Below are 17,609 nucleotides of genomic sequence, written 5' to 3'. Positions count from 1 at the left end.
TCAAAGATGCGCCCCAGATCTGGCGTGGCTGTGGCTGTGGTGTAGGCCAGCAGCTACCGCTCTGATTCATCTGCCAGCCTGGGAACCTCTGTATGCCGTGGGCGCAGCCCCCAAAAAGCGGATCCTGCATTGCTGTGGCTGTGGTGACAGCGCCCATTCAGCCCCTAGCCTGGGAACCTCCATCCTCTGAGGGTGCCATCCTAAAAAAAAAAAAAAAGACATACTTAATTCAGTGTTCAACCAGGTATCCTTGGTAAGCAACAGATGCGAGGACCCAGGGTGGCAATGTATCCGAGTTTGGTCACCGCCCACCAGTGCCCACAGTCTTGACTGGCACAGCTTCCTTGCTTCCCCGCTGGGGAGAAGCCAGCCCTCCACTTGGAGAACAGGACTTCCTCTAGTGAGCTGAAAGTCCCCGTGTGTCTGATCAGGCTCCCTCTCACCTCTCCAGCTGCACCCCCCATGCTCCATCCTATCCGGCCTCACAGTGCTGTCTGTTCCTGGGACTCCGCGTGCCTCTGCTCCTGTGGGGTGGGACCCTCTGTTTCAAGTGCTGGCTCTGGAGCTCCCATCATGGCTCAGTGGTTAATGAGTCCAACTAGGAACCAAGAGGTGGTGGGTCTGATCCCTGGACTTGTTCAGTGGGTTAAGGATCCAACATTGTTGCAAGCTGCTGCATAGGTTGCAGATGTGGCTTGGATCCTGTGTTGCTGTGGCTGTGGTGTAGGCTGGTGGCTACATCTCCAGTTGGACCCCTAGCCTGGGAACCTCCATATGCCATGGGTCCGGCCCTAAAAAGACCAAAAAAAAAAAATTAAAAATAAAGTGCTGGCTCTGCTCCCTTTGCTCGGCCTTCTCTCCACCCTCCAGTCCTCAGCTCAGAAGTCTTCTGACCTCCTGAATATCTTTAGCCCCCGCCTCCTCTCCCTCCTGGGACAGTTTTCTTTCTTTCCCTTCTCTTCCTTTCTTGCTACACTCAAGGCATATGGAAGTTCCCAGGCTAGGGGTCAAATTGGAGCTGCAGCTGTGGTCTACACCACAGCCACAGCAACACCGGATCCACATCGCGTCTTCAACCTACACCGCAGCTTGAGGCAACGCCGGATCCTAAACCCACTGGCCAGGGATCGAACCTGCAGCCTCACAGACACTATGTCAAGTCCTCCACCCACTGAGCCACAACAGGAACTTCACGGTGTCTTTTCTTCATTCTCCAGTTCCCTAGAAATGCCTGTGGATCTTTGTTGAATTGTGTGCTCATTGTTTGACCATCTTTCCCACTAGAACATAAACCTGGGAGGGCAGGTATCATCTCTGTCTTGTTCCCTGTGGAAGACTCTCCAGGGCTTAGTGTCTAGCAAGTGCCCAATACAAGGGCAATAAATTTTTGAAGGATGAATGAGCAGGAGTTCCCATTGTGGCTCAGCTGATACGAATCCGACTCATATCCATGAGGATGCGGTGCAACCCCTGGCCTCGCTCAGTGTGTTAAGGATCAGGTGTTGCCATGAGCTGTGGTGTAGGTCAGAGACTCGGCTCAGATCTGGCATTGCTGTGGCTGTGGTATAGGACGGCGGCTATAGCTCTGATTTGACCCCTAGCCTGGAAACTTCCATATGCCATGGGTGTGGCCCTACAAAGCAAAAAAAAAAGCTGGACCTCACAATGCAGGTCATGGATACCAACCACAGCAGCTGGGGCTGTGGGCAAGGGGGTTTCTTTTGGAGGTGGGTGTGGGAGGAGTAGGTAAGAATCGCGCTGGTTCCGGGTCTGGAGCCCAGAAAGGGCACCTGATTCTGGAATAAGCTATATCTGAGTTGCCCGCGAGAGATGCTTCTCTGTCCCTTGTGTTACCAGGTTGAAGCCTTCTGCCGGCTGTGGCCCATTTCGAGGTCTGCCCTTCTTCATTCAGTCCATCTACAGCTGGATCGACACCCTGAGTAAAAGGCCCAGCTACCTGTGGGTCGTTTGGATCTACCAGAACCTCATTGGAAGCGTGCACTTCTTCTTCATCCTCACCCTCATCGTGTTGTAAGTGGGTCCCTTGGAAACCTCAAGGGGAAATACGTCATCGACACAGTGCGTGGGCAGCCGAGGGATGTTGGGTGGGAAAGCCAAGGCTACGGCATAGCTCTGTGTTCTGGACTGTCTGACTCTGCCCTTGAATATTTCTGAAAGTTATGTAATATCGCGTTTTTTTTTTTTTTTTTTTTTTTTTTGCTTTCTAGGGCCATACCTGCAGCATATGGAAATTCTCAGGCTAGGGGTCAAATCGGCGCTGCAGCTGCCAGCCTGCACCACGGCCACAGCAAAGCAGATCCAAGCCATGTCTAACCTACACCACAGCTCATGGCAACTCTGGATCCTTAACCCACTGAGCGAGGCCAGGGATCAAACCCAGAACCTCAAGCATACTAGTCGGGTTTGTAACTCACTGAGCCACAACGGGAACTCCCAAAGTTATCTAATATCTTCTTGTGCATTCTGGGGGGTCTGTTTTATGAAGAAAGCATACCTGCTCTTCCTCCTCTTAAGAAATATCATGAGGGAATTCCCATAGTGGTGCAGCGGGAATGAATCTGACTAGTATCCATGAGGATGCAGGTTGGATCCCTGGCCTCGCTCAGTGGGTTAAGGATCTAGCATTGTCATGAGCTGTGGTGTAGGTTGCAGACGAGGCTCGGATCTGGCATTGCTGTGGTTGTGACATAAACCTGCAGCTGTAGCTCCTATTTGACCCCAGCCTGGGAACCTCCGCACCGAACCTCTGGTGCGGCCCTTAAAAAAAAAAAAAAAGACTCACTGGGAGTCTTGTCGTGGTTCAGTGGAAACAAATCCGACTAGGAACCATGAGGTTGCAGGTTCGATCCCCGGCCTTGTTCAATGGTTAAGGATCCGGCGTTGCCATGAGCTGTGGTGTAGGTCACAGACACAGCTTGGACCCCTCATTGCTGTGGCTGCGGTGTAGGCCAGCAGCTGTAGCTCTGATTCAACCCCCAGCCTGGGAGCCTCCATATGCTGAGGGTGCGGCCCTAAAAAGACAAAAAAAAAAACCTCACTGACATAGAGTCCTTTTTTTTTTCACAATTTTATTTTTATTTTATTATTACTATTTTTTAATCTCTGTGAGATGGAATTTGGTATTACCTGAGTTTTTTTCTTTTTTTTGTTGTTTTTATTTGTTTTAACAGTTATTTCCCCAATACAGTTTTTTTTTTCTACTGTACAGCATGGTGACCCAGTTATACATACATGTACACATTCTATTTTCACACATTATCATGCTCCATCCTAAGTGACTAGACAGAGTTCCCAGGGCTTGGCACAGAGTCTTTAGCCATAAACATGTGGTTGCCGGGGCGGGGGGCGGGGGGATTGGGGGAGGGATGGACTGAGCATATGGAATTAGCAGATGCAAACTATTACATCTAGGACAGATAAACGACAAAGGCCTACCGCAGAGCACAAGAAACTATATTCAATATTCTGTGATAGACCATGCTGGAAAAGAATATGAAAAAGAATGTATACATGTGTATAGCTGAGTCACTTTGCTGTGCAGCAGAAATTAACACAATGTTGTAAAATCAACTATACTTCAACAAAATACATTTTTAAAATAAAGAAATAGTCCTGGAGTTCCTGTTGTGGCGCAGTAGCTTAAGAACCCAACATAATGTCCCGAGGGTGCAATACCTGCCTCATTCCGTGGGTTAAGGATCCGGTGTTGCCGAAAGCTGTGGCATAGCTCCGATTTGATCCCTAGCCTGGGAACTTCCATATGCTGCAGGTGTGGCTGTAAAAAGAAAATAAATAAGTAAACAAAAAAGAAATAGACAATACAGTTAAATGTTCTCATCACAAAAAAAGAAATGATAATTATGTGACATGATAGGGGTGTTGGCTTACACTATGGCAGTAATCATGTTATAATATAAATGCATCAAATCAACAGAGTTTTACACCTTAAATTTACACAATATTATCAATTATATGTCAGTAAAAATAAAACTAGGGAGTTCCCATCATGGCTCAGAGGTTAACGAACCTGATTAGTATCCATGAGGTTGTGGGTTCGATCCCTGGCCTTGCTCAGTGGGTTAAGGATCCAGCGTTGCCAGGAGCTGTGGTATAGGTTGCAGACACGGCTTGGATCCAGCGTTGCTGTGGCTCTGGTGTAGGCCGGCGGCTACAGCTCCGATTGGACCCCTAGCCTGGGAACCTCCATATGCCACAGGAGCGGCCTTAGAAAAGGCAAAAAGACAAAAATAAAATAAAAATATACGTATTTATATTTATCATAAGCGAGGCTTGGATCTGGTGTTGCTGTGGCTGTGGTGTAGGCTGGTGGCTGTAGCTCCGATTCAACCTCTAGCCTACCAACCTCCATATGCTGAGGGTACGGCCCCCAAAAGACAAAAAATAAATGAATAAAATAAAATAAAACTAGACTGGGGTCAACTTTGCACACCTGTATAGGTTGACTAAAACTCATCGAACTACTCTTAAAATGAATACATTTTGTAGCATATAAACTCTGCCTCAATAGAGCTATAAAGAATAAGAAGTACCGATGTTTGGCCTTATGGCCAAAACAGCTCAATTAATTGATCTGAGAAGGGGCCATGGCATGAGTTTTTTCTCTGCTTCTCACGTGATTTATTATTATATGTAGAATGGTGAGAACCATTGCTATAATGCATTTAACCTCTAGCTCACCCCGGTACAACTTTGAAAGAACGCTGGCTGATCCAAAAATCTATCTGCGAGCACATATACTGGTTCCTTTGTGCCCAGGTGAAGTTCAGAGCCGGCAAAGCATTGGCGAGCAAGCAACTGCCATTCTGCGTTTTCTTCTCTTCCAGAATCATCACTTACCTTTACTGGCAGATCACAGAGGGAAGGAAGATTATGATCAGACTGCTCCATGAACAGATCATCAATGTAAGTCCCATTGCTTTTTATTTACAACATAACATAGTAGAACTTACACCGATTCTTTCATGAAATATTCTCGCCTTCCATGGAAATACAATGGATATCTAAAGGAAAAACTTTCAGGAGTTCCCATGGTGGCTCAGTGGTGAATGAACCTGACTAGCATCCATGAGGATGCAGGTTCGATCCCCGGTCTTGCTCAATGAGTTAAGGATCTGGTGTTGGAGTTCCCGTCATGGCTCAGTGGTTGACAAATCTGGCTAGGAACCCTGAGGTTTCAGGTTAGATCCCTGGCCTCGCCCAGTGGGTTAAGGATCCAGCGTTGCCGTGAGCTGTGGTGTAGGTCGCAGATGTGGCTCGGATCCCGAGTGGCTGTGGCTCTGGTGTAGGCCAGCAGCTACAACTCCGATTAGACCCCTAGCCTGGGAACTTCCACATGCCATGGGAGTGGCCCTAGAAATGAAAATAAATAAATAAATAAATAAATAAATAAATAAATAAATAAATAAATAAAAAGAATCTGGTGTTGCCATGAGCTGTGAGGTAGGCCAGCAGCTGCAGCTCTGATTCGACCCTATCCTGGAAACCTCCATATGCCTCAGGTGTGGCCCTAAAAAGACAAAAAAAAAAAAAAAGGAAAAACTTTCTATGATAAAATTTAATTGTGAAAAGATGAGTCAATTCATTTATTTTCCTTATAAATTGCCATATTTTAAGAACTTTCAGTGTTTCATTTTGTTACTGCACCCATGTAAATTTCTCTCATGAATACCAGAATAAAAAAAGAGTCAGGGAGTTCCAGTCATGGCTCGGCCGAAACGAATCTGACTAGTATCCATGAGGACACAGGTTCGATCCCTGGCCTTGCTCAGTGGGTTAAGGATCCGGTGTTGCCGTGAACTGTGGTGTAGGTTGCAGATGCGGCCCGGATCTCATGTTTCTGTGGCTGTGGCGTAGGCCAGCAGCTACAGCTCTGATTCAACCCCTAGCCTGGGAAACTTCCATATGCCATGGGTGCAGCCCTAGAGAAAAAAAAAAAAAAAAAAAAAAAAAAAAGACAAAAGAGCAGTGTTGAAAGAGAAGTGCCAGGTAAACTCAGAAGGTATTTGGATGAAATCATTTCAGGGAGGCACCATAGACATCACGCAGTCCTGCCTGCCTGGGAGTCTTGCCCATTATATGGACCACAAAGACGGGGACACTATCTCTAAAAGAACCCAGGAGTTCCTGTCATTGGTGCAGTGGAAACGAATCCGACTAGGAACCATGAGGTTGTGGGTTCGATCCCTGGCCTCACTCAGTAGCTTAAGGATCTGGTATTGCTGTGAGCTGTGGTGTAGGTTGAAAACGCGGCTCAGATCTGGTGTTGCTGTGGGCTGACAGCTGTAGCTTGGATTCGACTCCTAGCCTAGGAACCTCCATATGTGGCAGGTGTGGACCTAAAAAAAAAATAAATAAAAGAACCCAGACAAAGATGCTGAGAATAGGCTCAGTGGCCATCCTTCTCAAAGTATGATCACTATGTCAAAAACTCCTTGACGCTTGTTAAAATTGAAAATTCCTATTATCTCTCCCTCCTCGAGGCAATAATAGTAACAGATAATGTTTTATTGAGCACTAATTGATGCCTGGCCTTATGGTATGTGATGGGTAAAAATTCTTATTTAATCTTTACGACTCCCTCTGGGGCACATTCAGTTCTTCCACCTCTATTTTTAAATTAAGGAAACAAGATTACGGAGTGAAATGACCTGCCCAAAGTTGCAGGGCCAGTAAATAGTGGGATTTGAACTCGTTTAATTCCAAAGTTTGTGCCCTCAACTATGACACAGCTTTGCCTCCTGAGTCAAAATCTGCTGCGCGAAACCCACAGGTCTGTAGTCTTAGAAGCTCTCCCGCTAATTCTTGTTGACACTAAAGTATGAAAACAGCTGCCACCGACCAGAGATTTCCAAACAAGTTGGCCACATCCAAGAGAGCTGGGGAACAAGATAAAAATATCAATTCCGGAGTTCCTGTCGTGGCTCAGTGGTTAACGAATCCAACTAGGAGGCATGAATTTTTGGGTTCAATCCCTGGCCTCGCTCAGTGGGTTAAGGATCCAGCGTTGCCGTGAGCCGTGGTGTAGGTCGCAGACATGGCTCAGGTCCCGAGTTGCTGTGGTGTAGGCCAGCAGCTATGGCTCCAATTAGACCCCTAGCCTGGGAACCTCCATATGCCATGGGTGTGGCCCTAGAAAAGACAAAAAGCCAAAAAAAGAAAAAAAAAGAAAAGAAAAACCAATTCCCACAGAGAGCTCCTCTTTCAGAAGAATCTCAGTTACTTAATGCAGAAAGAGTGAGGAAAAGAAAGAATCATTATGAACCACGTACTGCAATAATAGTTGTTGCAAGCAAGATCCACTGTGGATGCTAAAATCAATGCCTGAAGGTTGAAGGAGAAAGAAGGGCCTGGGAAATGGGATTGATATAGATGGGACAGACCACGTGTGATGCTTGCCAACCCACCTCCACACTGCTGGAATAACCCGCTCTCTTATCTGTAGTAGATTCCCAAGAAAGTGATTTGCCCTCCCGGGGAAAGCAGATCCCTTTCCTTTGTTCTCTTTCCAATTCGGGAATTATTTAGCATGTCTACTCTGTGAACACAGACCACTCTGACAAATGAAATACATGTGATATCTTTGGAGGCAGAGCTATAAGCTTTGACGTGGGCAGTGGGAGGACAGGGCAGCCCCAGGTGCATCCCTAAAAAAGCAAAAAAAAAAAAAAAAAAAGAAAAGAGAAGGAAAAAAGAAAGAAAACATGGGGAATTCCCTTGGGGCTCAGCAGCTTAAGAACCTGACATAGTACCTGCGAAGATGTGGGTTCGATGCTTGGCAGCTCGTTCAGTGGGTGAAGGATCCAGCATTGTCTCAAGCTGTGGTGTAGGTTGCCTTTGTGGCTCGGATCCGGCATTGCTGTGGCTGTGCTGTGGGCCGGCAGCTGCAGCTCCAATTCAGCCCCTGGCCAAGGATCTTCCATATGCCACGGCATGGCCCTAAAAAGAAAAAAAGAAAGAAAGAAAGAAAGAAAGAAAAAGAAAGAAAGAAAGAAAGAAAGACAGACAGACAGACATGGGGAGCAGTCTCCATCCAACGGCCGGGAGCTTACCTGCCCCCAAATCAACCTTCTTTTCACCACTCACTTCTTAACCTCACACCATCATTCATCTTCCATGCTTTTGTTTTTGTTTTCTTTCTTGGCAGGAGGGCAAAGACAAAATGTTCCTGATAGAAAAGTTACTCAAGCTGCAGGATACGGAGAAGAGAGCAAACTCCACCTCATTCAGGCTGGAAGGGAGAGACTCGGAGGTGAGGCTGGAGGTGGCGTTGGGATCCCTGTGACACAGAGGCGCCCTCCTCTGGAAACTGCATCAGGGAACTAGAATCGCATAATGGCACTTGCTGTGTTTTAACACTTCTCTATTTTTTTATTTAAAAAATAGTGTTCATTTGGAGTTCCCACCATGGTGAGTCTCTGCAAGGACCAGGATGCAGATTCTATCCCCGGCCCGCACGGTGGTTTAAAAGGATCCGGTGTTGCCGCAGCTGCCGCATAGGTTGCAGCTGTGGCTCGGATCTGATCCCTAGCCTGGGAACTCCGTATGCCTCATGCAGGGCGGCTTAAAAAAAAAAAAAAGGTACCCATTGGGAGCTCCTGTTACGGCTCAGTGGGTCAAGAACCCAAGTAGTATCCATGAGGATGCAGGTTCAATTCCTGGCCTCGATCATCAGTGGGTTAAGGATCCGGGGTTGCCATGAGCTGCGGTGTAGGTCACAGATGCAGCTCAGATCCTGTCTTGTTGTGGCTGTGGCATAGGCTGGCAGCTGCAGCTCCAATTTGACCCCCAGCCCTTCAACTTCCATATGCTGTGGGTATGGCCCTAAAAAGACCCCCCCCCCCAAAAAAAGGTACCCATTCACCATGTCCTATGCCTGATGGTGTTCTGGGTGCTGGGGTTATTGTGGTTACAGGACAAGGCTCTGCCCTCGTGGGGCCTGCATGCACCTTCTCTATAACTCAGCCACACAGAAGTATATCCCACTGAGACGAAATCACGCCCTGACATCTCTCCCCACCAGGTTAATGTTTCAGGGTTTATTCTTCCAGATCTTCCCGCAGGCATCTGCAAACATACATACATCTACTTTTTTGTTTATTTATTTATTACAAAAAAGAGGCTGTATTAGACACAGAATAATTCCCCCTCTCACCACTTCATACTGTATCTCAGACATTGTTTTAGTCTGTACATATTTGGACATTTGGGTCATTTTCAGGGTTTTTTTTTTGTTTCAAAAAATCAATTTCTCCTTATTTTATTTTGTTTTAGTCTTTTTTAGAGCCGCACCCATGGCATATGGAGGTTCCCAGGCTAGGGGTCAAAGCGGAGCTATAGCTGCTGGCCACAGCCACAGCAATGCCAGATCCGAGCTGTGTCCGCAACCTACACCACAGCTCATGGCAACGCTGGATCCTGAACCCACTGAGAGAGGTGAGGGATGGAACCAGCAACCTCATGGTTCCTAGTCAGATTCCTTAACCACTGAGCCATGACGGGAACTCCTCCTCTTCCTTCTTCTTCTTCTTTTTTTTTTTGACCTCCTCTTGGCTTATGGAATTCTTGGGCCAGGGATCAGATCTGAGCCAAAGTTGCTACCAATGCTACAGCCTCAGCAACACCAAATCCTTAACCCACTGTACCGGGCTGGGGATGGAACCTGTGTTCCAGCACTCCAGAGATGCCACCAATCCTGTTAGGCCACTTAAGAACGCTTGTCCTCTTCTTTTCCAGCAGTCGGGCTCTCTGCGTGTCAGGGAACACATCGATGCTAGAGGTGAGTACCAAGTGACACGGAAGGAGGCAGGATTCCTCCAGGTGATAGATCCCGAAACAGAGGGTCAGAAGTGCCTCTGGATCAGTTCCGCGTTCAGTTGCAAGAACTGGCCCAAACTGGCTTTAGCCAAAGCCCAAGAATCATTCCTGCTTTCAGCATGGCCAGAGCCGGGGCTCACAGAATGACACCAGAATCTGGTTTCTTTCTGCTCAGTTCTCCTTGTCATTGCCTTTCCCAAATGGGCTCATCCTAATCACTACAAAACAGCTTTATTAGCTTTTTTTTTTCTTTTTGCCTTTTCTAGGGCCGCTCCCTCGGCACATGGAGGTTCCCAGGCTAGGGGTCGAATCGGAGCTGTAGCCACCAGCCTACGCCAGAGCCACAGCAATGCAGGATCCGAGCCGCGTTTGCAACCTACACCACAGCTCACAGCAATGCCGGATCCTTTAACCCACTGAGCAAGGGCAGGGATCGCACCTGCATCCTCATGGATACTAGCCTGGTTTGTCAACTGCTGAGCCATGACCGGAACTCCCCATTCATCTTTTTGGAATAGCACTTGCTGATAGCACCCAAAAATGATGATCGTGAAGAGATAGCAGTGAGGGATGGCTTGGAGCGAGATCTTAATTCTCTGCTCAGGAATTGAACCTGGGCAGCCTGGGTAAAAACCAGGAATCCTGGCCCTAGACCACCAAGAGGCTCAAAGCAGAATTGCCCTGATTCTTGCCTTCTGCTGAAAGCAAGAATATTTCAAGGAGGCAAAGATTGTAAAAACAGGTACAAAAGTTATTGTTAGAAACACATGTTGTTGGAGGTCCCGTTGTGGCTCAGCAGTTAAGGAACACGACTAGCATCCATGAGGACGAGGGTTCGATCCCTGGCCTTGCTCAGTGGGTTAAGGATCCAGCATTGCCGTGAGCTGTGGTGTAGGTCGCAGATGCGACTCGGATCTAATGTTGCTGTGGCTGTGGCTGTGGCTGGCAGCTGTAGCTCCAATGAGATCCCTAGCCTGGGAACCTCTATATGCTTTAGATATGGCTCTAAAAGACAAAAAAGACCAAAGAGAAAAGAAAAGAAACACATGTTGTAATGTGGGGGAGCTCACAGAGTAGTTTTTTTAAGTCAGAAGCAAAGCCGAAAAGAGGAGTGTGGCGTGGGTACCCCGGTGAGTGAGGAATGCAGCAGAGGTGATTGAAACCACTTATATAATCCAGTTCTTCCGGGTCTTTGTTTTCCTTTGGCCAATTATCTTGTTTTATTTCTCACACCTGATTGGACACGGGACCCTCAAGAAATGCGTGCGCATCTTTTGGCAAAGATGGATTCCAGAGCAAGGGGTGCCGGGACAGCACCAGGACCCATTATGGCCCGGCGCCCCCTCCCTTTGTGACCCCTAGGAGTCTTCCTGCGCATGGGTAATTGGGGGGGGGGTCTCCTTGACCCCCAGGAGTGATGGAAGTGGTCATCTATCTTTTCACTCCGGCAGAGCTCAGCACCTGCCATTACCTTTCTCCTTGACGTGTCAAAGAGAAGCAAGCTCCAATTTCCTCAGCCTCACCAGTCCCTGCCATTCTGCGCCCAGGGGCCCATCTAGCTCCCACCTCAGTGGGAGTTCAAGGGGGAGCATTGAGGCAACTTCAGAGGAGGAGGCAAGGAAGGCCTGAGATGCTACGGGATCTCGAAAGCCGATCCGGTCTTTCCCTGGGAGAGATGGGGCCGTGTGTGTCTGTGCCTACTTCTCTCTCTTGTCTCCAACCCAGACCTGCGATTCAGGCGATCAGTTCAAGAAGATAATCCGAAAGCCTGATGATTCTTGTGGTACCCAGACAGCAACCACATAAAGGAAAGACGAGAAGGATGGACTGGCTTCCTCCAGACACCTGGCCCTTTAGAAGCCTCCCGGATGGGAAATTCCAAGCCTATAGCCAGGAGTGGAAACTGATTTGACGTCAATACTGGTGTAAAATTGAGCAGTCCCTGCTGGTTCTTTTACACCTGAATAGCTGACTTTGTCAGACAAAAATATTTGAGATTTTCCACTAAAGACTGTTGTTGTATGTGAACAAATTCACAAAATGGGAAGAGATATGCCAAAAATGATGTCATTTATCTTTAAGACATATACTTATGAATGATTGGTCCTTAGAAATCCCTCCTCCCAGAACACCCAGACCTGGCAAAGGTTTGCAAACAGGTGCTCAGACAAGTGGTCCAGCCTGAATAAAAATGTGACCCTCAATCAGGGATGTGCAGCCTCTCACTTGTGGAATCTGCATTTTCGTTCATGACTTTGAACTGAAAACAGCCTCATGTTACCCAAAGGTGAAATACACCCAGAGGTCTGCTCTGTGACCCTTACTGCGTATAAAATCCGTGAGTCTTTGGGACTGGACTGGGGTGAGGAACGTGTGGACGAGGACTCCGCCCCTGTGAGGTTTTCATACATGATCATTGGAATCCTATGTTGAAACAAACAGGAAATCAGTGGTGATGTGTGGAACATACACATGCATGTATACGTGTGTGTACCTAGGTGCACATACATGTATAAAGCATTTTTTTTTATTTTTTGCAGATTTGGCTTAATGATTCACAGTGCAGTGTGACGCATTTAAAACTGAAAGGTCCAGGGAGATCCTGTTGCGGCTCACAGGTTCAGAACCTGACTAGTATCCTTGAGGTTGTGGGTTCAATCCCTGGCCTCGCTCAGCGAGTTCAGGATCTGGCGTTGCTATGGCTGAGGTGTAGGCCGACCCCTAGCCTGGGAACCTCCATGTGCCACAGGTGTGGCCCTAAAGAGCAAAAAAAAAAGAAAAAAGGCCTCTACATGGAGGATGGTAACCTCAGGCTGAGCACACATTCCCTCACTGATCACTGATAGGTTCCCAGGAGGATGGAGGCAGACATCCCCACCCCCCAAACGTGGCTGTTCACCTTGGAGGCCTGCTGGCGACTTGGGTGCGGCCAGGGACCAGATCTATACGCTCTCCCGGAATGTGGAGGCTCCAGTTGGGCAGAAGAAACAATGGCCGGCGGAAAACAACTGCCCGCAGAGATTAACCTCCTGCAAGGATTACTGTCCTCTGTCACGGGACTCGACCCCCCACCCCTCCCTTGACCTTCCCCTCCTCCTCCTTCGTTGTTCCTGCCACAAGTTCCCGCAGGAATGCCAGCCACAGATGCCCTCCCTGCACCCTTCATAAGCCCAGCATCTCCTCGCAGTCAGAGCTGGTGCCCTCTTGAGCTCAGCCTGAGCCCCTCTGGTGCCTTCGTAAACCTCTCGTGCTTTACTGACTTGGCCTTGTGCGTTCCTCGTAAGGACAAATCTAACAGTGGTGAGTGTTAGGTTTGCTAAGGGAGGAACATGCAAGGCCAACTCGCTAAGGGGAGAGAAATTTTTTGGGACATCTCAAACAGATGGGCTGAGCTTAAGATGCTGCCAGCCCAGGAGTTCCCGTCGTGGCGCAGTGGTTAACGAATCTGACCAGGAACCATGACGTTGCAGGTTCGATCCCTGGCCTTGCTCAGTGGGTTAAGGATCCGGCGTTGTCATGAGCTGTGGTGTAGGTTGCAGATGTGGCTCGGATCCCGTGTTGCTGTGGCTGTGGTGGAGGCCGGTAGCTATGGCTCTGATTAGACCCCTAGCCTGGGAATTTCTGTATGCCCCGGGAGCGGCCTTAGAAAAGGCAAAAAGACAAAAAAAAAAAAAGATGCTGCCAGCCCAGACTGGGAGGAGACCCTAAGTTTATAATGGATCCATGGTGGGAATCTGTGGTGGGAACAATTGAAAAAAAGGAAGGGAAGGTTACACAATTCAGGGGAGGGTCGGGGAGCAAGTCCCATGACCTGAGCGACTATTGCACCAGGAATTGACACAATCTTTGCAGGTGGTTCATCTGTGCAGGCAGTTGTTTTCCACAGGCCACTGTTTCTCATGGCCTAACTCAAAGGGACACGCGGTTGGGGAGGGGGAAGGGGGAGGGCCTGTCACCATCCTCCTGGGAAACGGTCAAGCACCAGCCAGTCAGAAGAAGCCCTTGCTCCAAACTTTGCCTATAAAAACTTCTCCCTGGGAGTTCCCATTGGGGTGTGGTGGAAACAAATCCAACTAGTATCCATGAGGACACAGGTTCGATCCCTGGCCTCACTCAGTGGGTTAAGAATCTGGCATTGCTGTGAGCTGTGGTATAGGTCACAGGTGAGGCTCAGATCCTTTGTGGCTGTGTCTGTGGCATAGGCTGGCAGCTACAGTTCTGATTTGGCTCCTAGCCTGGGAACTTCCATATGCTGCAGGTGTGGCCCTAAAAAAAAAAAAAAAAAAAAAACCCTGAAAACCACCCAAGAGTTTGGGGGTTTTTTTGGTTTTCTTTTGTTTTTTGGCCACATGCACAGTATACAGAAGTTCCTGGGCCAGGGACTGTAGCTATGCCATCACTGTGTTTCTGAAACTTGGGCTCTGTCCACTGGTGCCAAATAGAAACGGAGAGACAGAGTTTGGGTGAAGGAGGAAAAAAAAAGAGCTTTATTGCTTGGCCAGGCAAATGAGGCCACAGCAAGCTAATGCCCTAAAGACTGTGCCCTCCTTGGGAGGTGGTTTTCATAGTTTTGGAGTGGAAAATAGGGCCACAGAAAAGAATCAGTGTAGCTGCAAGCTTGTATTCTTCAGATTTGCTGTTTAGTGGCCCTGGGACTGGTTCTGGTGGTCCTGGAATGAAGAGGGCTACATAATATCATTTGTTGGGGGTTTTCGTTCTGCAAAACTCAAAGATATTGTTAGGTATATTCCTTGAAGAGGAACCGGGACCCTGCCCCAAGGCTGCAGTGTTGTTCCTCCCAGGTCTCTGCATCCCCCCTCTGATGAGCAACGGTTCGACCTGCCCTTTGAACTCAGGGAAGGTCATGGAGGCTGAAGCTTATTCCCTGGAAATAAGAAATGAGGGACCCAGAAAGGCTTGTGTGCCCAGGAGCCCCACAGGGCCCTGCTCGATTTCAGCTTTGGCCACGCTGCATCCTTAACCCAGTGCCCCACAGCAGGAACTGTGTTTGGGGATTTTGAGCATGAGCCACCCACTCGCCTTGCTTGGCCCTGCAGCAAACCTCTTTCTCTGCTCCAAACTCAGACATTTCAGTTTGGCTGCACTGTGTGTAGGGCACAGGAAATTCGTTCCTTAAAAGTTGCAGATTCATTATCTCTGGAACAGGCTCTAAGAATTTTTATGTCTTTTTTGTTTTAACGATTTTTATTTTTTTCCATTATAGCTGGTTTACAGTGTTCTGTCAATTTTCTACTGTACAGCAAAGTGACCCAGTCACACATACATATGCACATTCTTTTTCTCATATTCTCCTCCATCAGGTGTGACTAGAAATAGTTCCCAGTGCTATACAGCAGGATCTCATTGCTTACCCATTAAGAATTTGTATTTTCTAGCAATTTTCCCTTTGTGCTGAACCTAGTATGGTTCGTTAACCACTGAGCTATGAAGGGAACGCCAGATGTTAGCTACTTGATGAAGCAGTCTTCATTCCAGAAAGTTTATGGTGCAATCACCTCAAGGACCACCACAGAACCAGTCCTGGGACCGCCCTACACCAGCCTGCAATGCTACGCAAGCTTGCAGCTACTTCGATCCTTACCTGCGGCCCTACTTTGCACTCCCAAACTCTAAGACCCCTTGCTATTCTCTCCCATAGGAGGGCACGGTGTTTAAACCATTAACCTGCTGTGGCCTCCTTTGCCTAACAAAGCAGTAAAAGCTACTTCTTTCTTCTTTGCCCCAAACTGAGTTTATATTTGGCACTGGCGGACAGAGTTTTGGCAACATTTTCAGCCTCAAAGGGCAGCAATCGTTGAGAACCTTGTGCACAGCTGATATCCACGACTACCCCCCTGGTGTGGTCCTAATACTGCCCCTATTTTATTTATTTATTTTTTTGGTTTTTAGGGCTGCACCCAAGGCATACGGAGGTTCCCAGGCTAGGGGGTCGAATCAGAGCTACGGCTGCTGGCCTACACCACAGCCACAGCCACACAGGATCCAACTACGTCTGTGACCTACACCACAGCTCATGGCAGTGCTGGATCCTTAACCCACTGAGCGAGGCCAGGAATGGAACCCGCATCCTCATGGATACTAGTCGGGTTCATTAACCACTGAGCCATGACAGGAACTCCCGGGATCTCAATCCTTCACTGGGCCTGGCTGAGCCAAGTGCACTATGGAGTGGAGACAAAGAGGCAGAGAATTGGCTCACACGTTCTTCACACCACACAAAAGATGTTCTGAACTCTGTATTGCTGTCCCCCCCCCCACCAAAGATTTCCTTTCCTATCATTTGCTGTGAAGCCTATGAAGGCTAGGCCAAAGGGGGAACTCAGCCTGAAGACGTTTCTCCCTTTCTCTTCCTTGTCACTCTAGTCATACGTGGCATGGAAGGAAGGACATGCAGTTTAGGATCTGTTCCATCCACTGAATCTCGGTCCTGCTGTTTTTATTTTTTTAGGCCTGCACCTGTGGCAGATTGGAAGTTCCCAGGCTAGGCGTTGAATTGGAGCTTGCAGCTGCCAGTCTGCCCCACAGCCCTGTACAGCAACCTGGGATCTGAGCTGAGCCTGTGACCTACCCCACAGCTTATGGCAACACCAGATCATTAACCCACCGAGCAAGGCCAGGGATTGAACCTGCCTCCTCTTGGATACTAGTAGGTTTGTAACCCGTTGAGCCGCAATCGGAGCTCTTGACTTTTACCTTTTTTAAAAAATTTTTAAGGTGGCATATAGAAGTTCCCCAGCTAGGGATTTAATTGAACTTGCAACTGCGGGCCTTCGCCACAGCCAGGGCAACTCGGGATCCACATCAGCAATCTACACCACAACTCACAGCAATGCCTGATCCTTAACCCACTTAGTGAGGCCCGGGATCAATCCTGCATCCTCATGGATTCTCTTCAGGTTCTTAACCCGCTGAGCCACAATGGGAATTCAACTTTGTTTAAGAGATTGCTACTGAAGGTCACAATCAGACCTCTAGAAGCTCACATGGGAAAGACTGGCGCTGGGAATCAAGGCTCACGTTATAAAGGCAGACAGGGCCAGTGGTTCTCTGAACCGACTGACCTGGATGTGAATCCCCATCACACCAAGGGATTTAAGACCTTTGACTCTGCAGCGCCTGTTTCCTTACCAGTAAAAAAACTTCCGTAAGATTTTTGTGAAGGGCTAATGAAGATAATACATATAACCCAGCAAAGTTCTTGGCAAATACTAGAGTTTAGTTGTCATGAGATCAGGCTCTATGTCACCAGGGATCACTTCTGCAGACCCTTCCCTTCCACAGATTTGAGTTTCCTTATTTGTAAAGTGAGGCTAGTCTAGATGTTTCTGGAAATTTCTTCCAGTTCTAGGATCAACCGTGTGGAGTAACCTGAAAGGGTGCACCTCTGCCTGCCGCACCCGCACCCCCCCAACTCCCAACCCCAGTGGGCTTGCAGCTCTTATTTCTAGATACCATAAATGATCCCTCAGACTAGTATCAAGACCTCTCTACATTTTCTTTCATTCTTTTTTTTTCTTGCTTTTTAGGACTGAATTCCAAGCATATGCAAGTTCCCAGGCTAGGGGTTGAACCGGAGCTGCAGCTGCTGGCCTACACCACGGCCACAGCAAGGCGGGATCTGAGCCAAATCTGTGACCTACATCACAGCTCACGGCAATACTGGATCCCCAACCCACTGGGTGAGGCTAGGGATTGAACCCGCATCCTCATGGATACTGGTCAGATTTGTTTCT

General features: G+C 48.1%; 1 protein-coding gene across 5 annotated transcripts in view; it reads left to right on the top strand.

Moving 5' to 3' along the window:
• TMC5 (transmembrane channel like 5) overlaps positions 1-12,059 on the top strand; it is an 83,378-nt gene extending 71,319 nt beyond the window's left edge. For 2 of the 5 annotated variants that reach the window (XM_047780392.1, XM_047780393.1), the window contains exons 17-20: positions 1,858-2,031; positions 4,866-4,944; positions 8,186-8,290; positions 9,775-10,117. In XM_047780392.1, the coding sequence (XP_047636348.1) occupies positions 1,858-2,031; positions 4,866-4,944; positions 8,186-8,290; positions 9,775-10,002 (586 nt within the window). In that variant the 3' untranslated portion in view covers positions 10,003-10,117. Of the gene's footprint in view, positions 1-1,857; positions 2,032-4,865; positions 4,945-8,185; positions 8,291-9,774; positions 10,119-11,580 lie in introns of those variants that run through there. The other 3 variants (XM_047780396.1, XM_047780395.1, XM_047780394.1) reach the window with 3 other exon arrangements.
• Positions 12,060-17,609: the final 5,550 nt, after the last annotated feature.

The sequence above is a fragment of the Phacochoerus africanus genome, chromosome 5 (assembly GCF_016906955.1).
Source record: "Phacochoerus africanus isolate WHEZ1 chromosome 5, ROS_Pafr_v1, whole genome shotgun sequence".
In the NCBI taxonomy this organism is placed as follows: Eukaryota; Metazoa; Chordata; class Mammalia; order Artiodactyla; family Suidae; genus Phacochoerus; species Phacochoerus africanus.
The sequence above is the reverse complement of the archived record's forward strand: the minus strand, read 5'-3'. Positions and strand labels throughout refer to the sequence as shown.